Source organism: Schistocerca americana, chromosome 7 (genome assembly GCF_021461395.2).
Source record: "Schistocerca americana isolate TAMUIC-IGC-003095 chromosome 7, iqSchAmer2.1, whole genome shotgun sequence".
NCBI lineage: Eukaryota > Metazoa > Arthropoda > Insecta > Orthoptera > Acrididae > Schistocerca > Schistocerca americana.
Window position 1 is genome coordinate 467,639,149 of NC_060125.1, and position 11,625 is coordinate 467,650,773.

An 11,625-nucleotide genomic window follows, 5' to 3' on the forward strand; every position below is an offset into this window, starting at 1 on the left:
TAACCATAGAGAAGAGCTGTATGGCTTCTGGAAAAATAACAGCTGTAGTTTCCTCTAGTTTTCAGTTAGTCACAGTCCCAGTACTCCCGGTCACAATAACTAACGTTACATGGCCAGATCAGTCAGTTATCCAGGCTGTTGCTCTGAAACCACTGGGGAGTGTGCTGTCCCTGTTAAGGAACCATGTTCGTTGGTTTCTCGACATATACTCCTTTATCATGGTCGCACCAACGTTGTATCACTGAGGCACTGAATTCAACGCACCTCAGCAAGTTCCGTGGTTCATAAAACGGAAAAATCATTAGTTAATGAAAACTGTTTAATCGACTTATGTTATTGTTTGTGCACCATGGCGTAGGATTTTTCTCTGTGCGCATACATAGTCAGATACATAAATATTTTTTTCGGATTGAGGTATCTTACCTCGCTTGTAGGAGAACAGTCAAGGGAAAAATCGTCATGGAACTTTTGGAGTGTGTCACAACACATCAAATAAGCACCAAATTCACTACGATAATGTGAATTAGCATGTCAATGTTAGGAGACTATGCCTCCGTTTCCATATCAAAATCAATGTCAAATAATTCTTCCCCGGAAACTTTGACGTTCGGTTGCGTTGACAGCCTGCGTCATCTCAGATGTAGCGCCAAGTGCTTTGACGTTCCGTCAAGTGAACAGTATATCGACCTAAACGTTGATCAGCCGAAACCTCCTAGTGACTCTGTTTCTAGGGTATAACCGAAGGGATTAATTTTGTCTCTCTTTGATTCACAGCCATGCCAGCAGAGTCTACAGAACTTGTTAAACTTGGATCTACATTATGGTGAAGTGACATCTCTTTGGCGAGAGTTGCTCTGGAAAACTGTAAATATTTACTAAACATCAGTATGTTTACCGGAGTTAGTTTACGCTTGAATAGGAAGCAACAGATGCAGTGGAATCGTGGCAGCACTGTGTGAAAGTGTCTCTTACTGCATCTTTTCGGAGGCAATATTTTCCTCACACCTGCGAGAGATGGGGAAAAGGAAAGAAAGCAGTTCCGACGATGAAGGTGTAATTGACAATACACCAATAAAGAAGCACAAGAAACACAAGCATAAGAGGCATAAGAAACGCAAAACTGCAGAAGATGGTACAGAGTATGAAGATACTGAGCAGGCTAAAGCAGCAGCCTTCAGACTTAAAATTAAGTTTCAGAAAGAAGCAGCTGAAAAGAATGCAACGAATGTGCAAGAAAAATCTAAAGATAAGTCGTCTCCTACGAAACCTGTCGAAAAACAAGGGTCTTCGCCGAAAGCATCAAAAAAGAAGAGAGTCAAAGGAAAGGAAAGTGGAACGTCGAGTGAAGAGGAGAGGTGGTTAGACGCAATAGAATCTGGTAAGCTGGAAGAAGTTGATGACGAACTGAAGAAAATTAAGCCGAAGGATCCCAAGTTGATGACTGCAAGACAGAGGGCTATGTTCGAGCGGAAAACCGATAAAGAATGTGGGCCTGAATCTGAACAGCTGTTGGCGTTGCCTTCTGGATATAAAGAAAAGGTAATGACAGCAGAAGCTATTGAAAAGGCAGCATTAAAATCGAAAAAGCGAAAACAGTTAGCAAACGAGAAGCGCGAGAAAGATAAGAAAAAGACAATGGAACGATTATTGAAGAAACAGGAATCAAAATCGGGAAAAGCAACTATCAAGCACAGAACAGAACGTCAGCAAGGGCCATGTGAGACCTATTATAATGGAACGTTGGGTGTAGTACTAGCAATGCCGCCTGGTGCAGACTTTCCTATCAAACCTCAGAAAGCTCCAGCAGTGCCTGTTATGAAGTACTGCGGCGTTTCAGGTTGTAAAAATATCAAGAAATATTCTTGTTCAAAAACAAAAGTACCACTTTGTAGTTTAGAGTGTTATAAGCGTAACTTGGAGCTATGGATGTCATGAACATGCCCTACATTTAAGGAACTGTTACATTTGTGAATTGTTAATTATTCAGAAATTGCCCAAAGAGACTTGAGAATTGTACAGGGTGCAAGGTAACATTTATTTATATTTAAATGAAGGTGTAAAATTGTTTTTTATTCACATTTTTTAATACAGAACATCATAACATAGGTGCCCTACATATTGTTCTTAATCTGACTGTAATTACACACATACACAAATATTTATTTCCAGACCGCTAGTGGGAAACAGCACAGTGCTAAATTCGATTGTGATAAGAATGGAATTTAACACTATGCTTGTAACATACTTCGTGTCTTGCAAGCAGTTTTATATCCTTGTTTGGGCCTTATGGAAAGGCAAATGAAGTTGTGCAGCTGGTAGAGCATTAAAGTGCTGTAGGAACATTCCATGCTTTTGGGTGTGAACAGGTTTCCGGCAATGTAATAAGATTAATACATCACATATCGTTTTTATTATTTTCTAGAACATAGTGAACAGTTTTCCCACCACAGAATTCACAGACAAATGTGAGTTTGTGATGGTTCCCCCACCTGAAATGTTGGTTGCCGTGACAGACTGATTTGTTGTGTAGTGCGAGATCTAGGTTTGGTTGTAAGCTGCTAAGTATTTCAGAGTTGTTTTGTTACAATTGATGAGCCACACTTTTCCTGTTTCTGATGACTTCAGTTGCCTGTTAAACTGAATAGGTAATTCCACCAAGTTTGTAATATACTATAAACTTTTTACAACACGTAGAAATAAAACAGAAATAACATTTTTCAATATGAATGACATTTATAACATTTTAGTAATCTGACTGCTATAATCAGTATTTCTTGTGGGTGTGTGAAGCATGCAAAAAATGAGTAACATCATGTCTTTAAATTTTCATGCAGCAACTGAAATGTTACTGTGTCTGAAATAGTGTTTGTTCACATTACAAGTGCTGATACTCTAAAATTTTGAATTTCTGATTCTTGATTAATTGTTGAAACAAACCATGCATTTTCTTCTTAATGTGGCCTTCTTCACCATCGCAGCTGTTCCTGCACTAGAATCTAGAAGTTTTTAATATGTCTTCAACTTTCTACTAAATAATAGAAAGCACTTCTTCTGAAGTACAATGATATTGTTAGTTTTGTTACAATACTGCAACACTTCGTAAAATGTTCATGTTCATATGTGTGGTATGATCTTAAATCCATTCTATATGACATTAATGATAGTTTCTTAGATCTGGCAACGAACGAGTAGTCTTACGTCCTCTGTAGCATCAGCACCATTGTCAAGATGCCTGATTTATTGGGTGGTGCACCCGACTTCTCAGATCTGGGATGTCATAGCACAGAATAACCTCCAGCCAACAGGTACTGCAGTGTGTGTCAAAATTGCCATTGTTGTCCCGCCTTGAAGACGGTGGAATCCCTGCGTATCAGTGTACATACACAAACAATGAAAAACTTCAAAACCCCATAATTAGCTAATAAGAATACTATCACTGTGGCGATCATCATTTGTTGGCTAAGTAGACATTTGGTAACACTCCACTTTACCAAAAGTGATAACTTACACCACAGAACATGAATGCCACTTTTAATGTAGACATTTTGAAATCTGTTTTATGGAGGGAGAAATTACAACAAATACTCATAACACTTCATAAATTATACATAATATTTTCGTTGCCTGTTCAGGAAGAAAGTAATATTGTTCTTATCTTTGTTGCGGTAGCTTGCTGACCACACATTGTAAGGCACGTCACCTGAATTTCACCCTTTCAACATTACCTTGATATACATATAAATTACAATAAATATTTTCCTGTTTTCCACTTTGAACATTGCAATCTATTTATGTCGTTTATCATCACTTTCAATATATGGAGATATTTTCGTTAAGTGAGAGTTGGTAGTCATAGTACATATGATTGTATTTTAGCACTCTTAGTTTTGCTGGCTGAATTTGGCTCCAAAGCCACAGCTTTTTCTATTTCAGGCTGACAAGTATGGTCATTCAATAGATTGGAATCTATTTTGTTTGGAGCCCTCTAATTGCTTCTACAGTCTCTTATCTTTTCGAACAGATCTCGCGTGATTCTGAGACTGCTTCAGTTGGTACAAACAGGGTTGTTAGTATTGTATATTTTCCCTTGCATGTTGGAGTTAATAAGTATGTTATATAATTGCATTGTGTAAACATAAAATTTAGTATGCAAATATAGTGATTTGAAGTATTTTACATATATTGTACACTTAAGCTCCATTTGCCATTTGAAGAGATTATTCTGTGCTATTCCTGATTCAGTTTATAATATTCATTTGAATTTATCTTGGTAACTGATGCCTGGTTTTATCGGTACACTTCAGTTAAAATCATATTTCTATAAATATTAATTGTTCAAAGAAATCAAATAGGTTGCGTATTTAATTTCATAGATGTGACCTTTTTTATTACTTTAAACTGATGTGTAAAGAATTTGAAGTGAATAGGTATATGCAAATAAAATCAGATGTATTCCTTCCCTGTCAAGAACAGTTTTTACCCTACTTCTAGAATAGTAATTTTATTTATTTATAATCCATTATAAAATTTTCCATACAGTTGCGACAAACGAGTAATAGATTTATAACTAGATTTAGGGCCTATCCACAGAACTGCTCACTTTTGACAAAGTTATTTGCACAATAACAATCCTAATTTTTCAGAGAAATTCTCTCCAAAAGAACAATCCAGCATTTAGTTGGAGCAAGGAGTAATTATTGATTACATTTGATGATAAAAGTTTCCCAATGATGCGGGAATTTCACATCAGTAACTTCCCTGTCAGACAAACTTGGTCCTCTCACTGCATTTCTAAAATGATTTTTATTTCATTAAATACAAGAATACACTTTTCCCTAAAGCTTTACGTTTATCAGCGATGAAATTAAGTTCTCTGTAAGTGGGCAGTGAGAGGGCTTAGTGTTTTGCGTTAAAACAAAAATTGTACATACATGTTCTTTCCTATAAGCAAAGCGTCGTGTATCATAGTTTTTTAAATGCTGTACAAGTATGCAGTCTGATGAAGGCTGAACAGACCTATTAGTTTGTGTACTTAGTATGTTTAAGTAAAGTAGATTGATGCATAGAGATGGATTTGACCCTACTATCATTTCATCTGATTTGAGCCAAACATGAAGATAATGACATGTATCCAAGGTAGTACACTATTTGTCAACTATTTCTTGAACCTTAATAGCGCGAGGTGTGGAAGAAATTAGACCTGTCCCTGCTGTGAGTAGAGGGTCAGTGTGGAGGGAGCAAGCTCCACTTGCTTCATTCAGTTCAGTGACTATTATCTGTGTGCTTGTGATATGGTAACTTTCCCTTTCTGAAAAGTAATCAAAGATTTCACCTGCCATGCACCAGAAAATATTCCTCCACTCATTTAACCACAAGAACATAGTGACTGCAAAGGCTATAAAGTTGTTATTGAACATAGTATTGTGTGATTCCTAAGGTTGGCAGAGACTAGAAACAAAAATAGACTTATCTGCATTAGTGGAATTATTTAACGCAGCTCACTGTAGTCATATTGTTAAATGCCGCATAAAACAATGACTTGTTACATTATCTGCTAGATTATTTCATAGTATGAATCATGTGCTATCACAAATGTTCTATTATCATTGCAATTACATGTTGCACGTATTAATAAAGACAGTGTACATATTACAGGGTAGTTTATAGTGATAAGAATTAATTTTAAGTTAACAAACATTGTCAGCATTGTAATCACAGTTTCAACATATATTGATCTCCATAAATTCAACAACTGAAGATAAACAATACCGAGCCAGTATCCTCCTTTATCCCCCACTCCTGATCCTGACAATTATGCAATATGCTGACTATAGTCCTCACATCGTCATGAAATTTAGTCATTCACCAGCTTGGTGAATGAATGTAACCATGTTGTAGGGCTGTAATGGTGACGCATGTGCATTTTTATGTAATTGAAATAGATGGGCATTCGTATTTACAGATTAAACTGTCTCTAATGATGAAGTTAGTAAATCAGTAATATTATGAAAAGGATAGATTGTTACATGCTGTAGACATGACATGTTGAGTTGCAAATAGGCACAATGAAAAGACTGTTCCACATTTGTGCTTTTGTTCAAATCCTTCCACAGAAAGGAAAGCAAACATGAACTCACACATGCAATCACAGCTCATACACACGACTGTTATCTTCAGCCGCTGCAGCCAGAATCATGCCTGTCTGCAACTCAATGTGTCTTCTTTATGGCGAGTAGCAATCTAGTCTTTTTGTATGAAGGCACTTGCAAAAGATATTTATGGGTTTATAATTTTTTACTAAGTCCTTGGAATTTTGTGGTGAATTTATTGTGTGGTATTTTGTGGTTCGTTTTAGCTATATATTAATGGAAGTTAACTCTACCAGCTATACATTCAAATTGGCTTGTTGGTGCTTTTATTTTAATTTTGTGATTTCATGGTTGCTACATTTAGCTGTACTGATTAGTTGAAGATAAAGATATGGGTACTGTGTAAAAAAAATTTCCCTCTATATTGCTTTCTTTGTAGTTGATTGTAGATAATAATACCAATTTTGTGTTGGGTTTCTTTTATGTTTTGCTGATTGTGGGTATCATATAGCAGGTTAAGTGAGCATAATGATAACAGTTTTATGTGAATTTTGGAGGTTTTATTTAATTTGAGGTTAATGATTTTTTTGTTGTTAATCTGTAATTGGTTAATGCAAGTGAATGGTTTGTTCCTGTCCAAGCACCCCATCTTCTCACACATACTCTACTGGCCATTAAAATTGCTACACCACGAAGATGATGTGCTACAGGCGCGAAATTTAACTGACAGGAAGAAGATGCTGTGATATGCAAATGGTTAGCTTCTCAGAGCATTCACACAAGGTTGGCGCTGGTGGCTACACCTACAATGTGCTGACATGAGGAAAGTTTCCAACCGATTTCTCATACACAAACAGCAGTTGACCGGCCTTGCCTGGCGAAACGTTGTTGTGATGCCTCGAGTAAGGAGGAGAAATGCGTACCATCATGTTTCCGACTTTGATAAAGGTCGGATTGTAGACTATCCCGATTGCGGTTTATCATATCGCGACATTGCTGCTCGCGTTTGTCGAGATCCAATGAGTGTTAGCAGAATATGGAATCAGTGGGTTCAGGAGGGTAATACGGAATGCCGCGCTGGATCCCAAGGGCCTCGTATCACTAGCAGTCGAGATGACTGGCATCTTATCCGCATGGCTGTAACGGATCGTGCAGCCACGTCTCGATCCCTGAGTCAACAGATGGGGATGTTTGCAACACAATAACCATCTGCACAAACAATTCGACAACGTTTGCAGCAGCATGGACTATCAGCTCGGAGACCATGACTGTAGTTACCCTTGACGCTGCATCAGAGACAGGAGCGCCTGTGATGGTGTACTCAACGACGAACCTGAGTGCACGAATGGCAAAACGTCATTTTTTCGGATGAATCCAGGTTCTGTTTACAGCATCATGGTGGTTGCATTCGTGTTTGGCAACATCGCAGTGAATGCACATTGGAAGCGTGTATTCGTCATCGCCGTACTGGTGATGGTATGGGGTGACATTGTTTACACGTCTCGGTCACCTCTTGTTCGCATTGACGGCACTTTGAACAGTGGATGTTACATTTCAGATGTGTTACGACCCATAGCTCTACCCTTCATTCGATCCCTGCAAAACCCTACATTTCAGCAGGATAATGCACGACCGCATGTTGCAGGTCCTGTACGGGCCTTTCTGGATACAGAAAATGTTCGACTGCTGCCCTGGTCAGCACATTCTTCAGATCTCTGACCAACTGAAAACATCTGGTCAATGGTGGCCGAGTAACTGGCTCGTCACAATATGCCAGTCACTACTCTTGATGAACTGTGATATCGTGTTGAAGCTGCATGGGCAGCTGTACCTGTACACGCCATCCAAGCTCTGTTTGACTCAATGCCCAGGCGTATCAAGGCCGTTATTACGGCCAGAGGTGGTGGTTCTGGGTACCGATTTATCAGGATCTATGCACTCAAATTGTGTGAAAATGTAATCACATGTCAGTTCTAGTATAATATATTTGTCCAATGAATACATATTTATCATCTGCATTTCTTCTTGGTGTAGCAATTTTAATGGCCAGTAGTGTATAATGTTGGGTACTTGTTGGTTTTTAATTATTTTGAGTATTTCTATTACGATTAAATTACTGTTGTGTGTTTATTACAGTTTGTTTATTATGGTTGGATGTGTGATGTTGTAGTTGCTGTATTGGATTTGAATGAGTTCCTTATGTTTGCTAATGCCATCTACAATAACTACTTGATCTACACATGTTGGAAGGGCAAATTACAGGCTTACAAGGAACAAGTATTAACTCCAGAAAATAATTTTGAGATAAATCAGTTTTAAAGTACAGGTATTTATAGAGAATCTGGTTTTGGATTTCAACTCTTTCTAAGATTTTTATTAGGTAGTACATGCATTAAGCTACACTTAACAAGTAAAGAAGTACTACTATATTTTAACAGACATCGTCAAAATCATCACTTCTACTGAACCCTACAGAAAGTTCTGAAATCTTGCCAACTAAATCATCAGATGTTGTACCAGCCATGCAGCTCCTGCGGAATCATACCAGTTGTAGGGATTTTTAGGGCTTATTGGCAATGGATTTGAATATATCCTAGTTTTATGTGTGCTACTTTTGACTTACGGTCAGCTCTGGAAATACCATCTTGTGATGTGAGTCAATTGTATTAGAGCAGAAAAAATGTGTCCACAATTTGACAGTGTATGAGCTTACTATGCCAAATTTTGCTTATTAACAATATAAGCAAAAGACAGATTGATAGTTACCATAAAGCTGACACATTAAGTTGCATACAGGCACAACGAAAAGACACTTGCACACTAGCCTTCGTCAGAAAAGGAAACACATGCACATTCATTCACACTAGGAAGCACACATCATACACATGTGGCCACCATCTTTGGCAGCTCATACAGAATGCAATTGTCACGTAGAATGGAAGCAGAAGTCTGGAGGAGCCGGGGAAGGGATAGCAGGTTACGGGTGGGGGGGGGGGGGGGGGGGAGAGAAGAGTGTGCTGTCTGGTGGAGTGTGCAGAGAGTATACTGCCAACAGGTGTAGCTTTGGGAGGCTGTGGGGCAGGGTGCAGGTGGTGTGGGGGTGACAAAGGAGAGGAACAGGAAAGGGGTGGATATCTTAGCAGAGGGCAGCACACAAAGAGAGTGGGACATGAGGACAGGGAGAAGGTGATATCACCACAGACACATGGAGATGAATTCAACACACAGAGCAATTGAAAATGCCAAAACATTTTTCCCTGTATATAGCATGCGGGAGTGGCTGGCAATATTTCAAATTGCTGGATAAAAGTGGCTGTGAAATAAGATAAAACCATGCTTTACATAGTACAGGACTTGAAATATTCAGACTACTTCAATCTTCAATAGCTGACAAAAAAAGAAAGAAAGAATAGTGGTGATATAATTGGATCAAAGTGAAATCTTTCAGTAACACAAAGTAAACCACTTGGCTGATGCAGAACAAGTGTAAGCATACTAGTTAATTCCGGGAAATCACAATTCATGTGAAAGGATGGCTACCTGTTACTCAAAAGCAACTTCCACCAACTTATATCCATTGCTAATAAACCCACACGCAAAAAAAGGATGACTTCCTTAAACACTGGTGAGACATTATTAGTCTTGAAGATCTATGTGGCTGGTGAACAGTCTGTCAGTATCTGATGTTTCAGTTGACAAGATTCCAGAACCTGCTGTGGGGGAAAGCGCAGTTAATGATTCTGTGGATGAAAAAAATTTGTCATACACATTCAAACTTTAAAATCAATTTTCTCAAAATTACTTTTTTGGATTTAAGGCCCTTTCATTCTAAGCCCAGAGTTTACTTTAGAATTTTTCTTCATAACTAGCTGCACCAGTTATATTAGTCATCCACACGATCACTTGTGGCCAAAAATTGTTCTGTATAAATACCTGAAAAGTTTACAGGAAAAATGTATCAAGTACACTTATTTCTTTTTTTATCTGACAAACGAAATGTGTGAGATGGACTCAACTACAAAACTCAGGCCATTGTTCATTTTCCCAAGGGGGGTGTGGGGGGGGGGGGGGGGGGGTGGGGGGGCGTTGGTTTCCACTGGGGGCTGAACTGCACAATAACCCTGGGTTCAGTGTGGGGCAGCAGGCGGATGGGTGGACTGTTGTAGGGTTGTGAACCACTGAAGGCTACGGCGAGACAAAGCCTCTCCGTTGTTTCTAGGTCCCTGGTTCAATACACAATACACACCACAATAATTATACATTAACCATTAGTGTAGAAAGAATGTAATTTTTAGTGTCTGAAGGGAATCCACAATGCTTTTATAAACATTGGGTTTAATTGCTAGTTGTTTTACCTCAGAGATAACTTAAGGGAGGATTTTAAGCTAACTGTGGTAACTAGAATCCCATTAATATCAGTTTGATAATCCAGAAATCCCTTAGTTTAGCATAATACTCTTTGTGTTCCTAACTCTGTGTTGTATGTTGACTTGTTTTGGTAGGAAGTTAATGTTGATATCATGAAATTAAGCCAAATAATAGCAACAATCATTGTAAACACTGTCCCAAGGCAAATATTGCAATAGAGTCTTAACATGATGATACTGTTGGAGTCTTTGATATACCTTCTGTAGATGATGACAGGTTATTCAGTTAACCAGGTGAGTAATTGTTGATGTTCTCTCTATAATCTTTCTTACATAAGTATTAGAAATTGGAGTGTTTTATTGATGATGGAAGAAAGGCATGAGCTAGGAATGCAAAATGCAATACACATTTTAGTCAAGGCATATTTTATTAGTATTCTATTGAAAATACCTATAACACCGTAAAAGCTTTTCCTTTTAGATACATTTCTGCACCTATTGAACCCAGCATCCTCATTATTTTTAACTATGGCTTGAACTGCAGTCAATTATTTACAGCAAACTTCATGAGGGGATAAATATACATGAAGCAGTAGTCAGACTGCCCAACTCCTTAAACAGAAGTGTGCAAGCTGATCGTGGACAAGCACCACATATTATTCTTACAGCATAATTTGAGCAATGCAGGTTTTCTTTCTTAAAGATTATTTCACACAACATTATTGAATGAAAATATGTCAACTTAGTGATTTGTCTCTTCTCAATATTTGCAATGATTCTATGTGCAAATATGGCTAAACTAAGTTATTTTAGGAGTTCCAAAGTTTGCTTTTTCCAATCTCAGTTCTCATCAATATGGACACCTAAGAATTTTGAAGTCTCCACCCTGTTTATTATTTCCTCCTTATGTGTTACACTTATCACTGGTGTAGTACCTTTAGTTGTGCAGTAATCTTTGTGAAATTGAGGGTGAGACCATTCACAGAAAACCAGTCAATGATACTTTTAAGGAGCTTGTTTACTATTTCTTCTTATGTATGCTTGGCTTTGTTACATTATTAGTGTCATCTGCAAAGAGAACTAATTGTGCTTGTATGTTAGATGGAAGATCATTTACATACATGAGGAAAATAGTGGACCAAAGATTGAGCCTTGGGGAACCCCATACA

At 38.0% G+C, this 11,625-nt stretch overlaps 1 protein-coding gene across 1 annotated transcript; it reads left to right on the forward strand.

Annotated features, from left to right (window-relative positions):
• The first annotated feature begins 766 nt into the window (after positions 1–766).
• Positions 767–5,652, forward strand: LOC124622303 (INO80 complex subunit B). Its single transcript, XM_047147974.1, has one exon. It carries the CDS (start codon positions 1,015–1,017, stop codon positions 1,933–1,935), a length of 921 nt encoding a protein of 306 aa, XP_047003930.1. The 5' UTR covers positions 767–1,014; the 3' UTR covers positions 1,936–5,652.
• The last annotated feature ends 5,973 nt before the right edge of the window (positions 5,653–11,625 follow it).

Excerpts from the sequence above, each read along its gene's own strand:
- LOC124622303 (XM_047147974.1), top strand. The coding sequence starts at position 1,015 with ATGGGGAAAAGGAAAGAAAGCAGTTCCGACGATGAAGGTGTAATTGAC.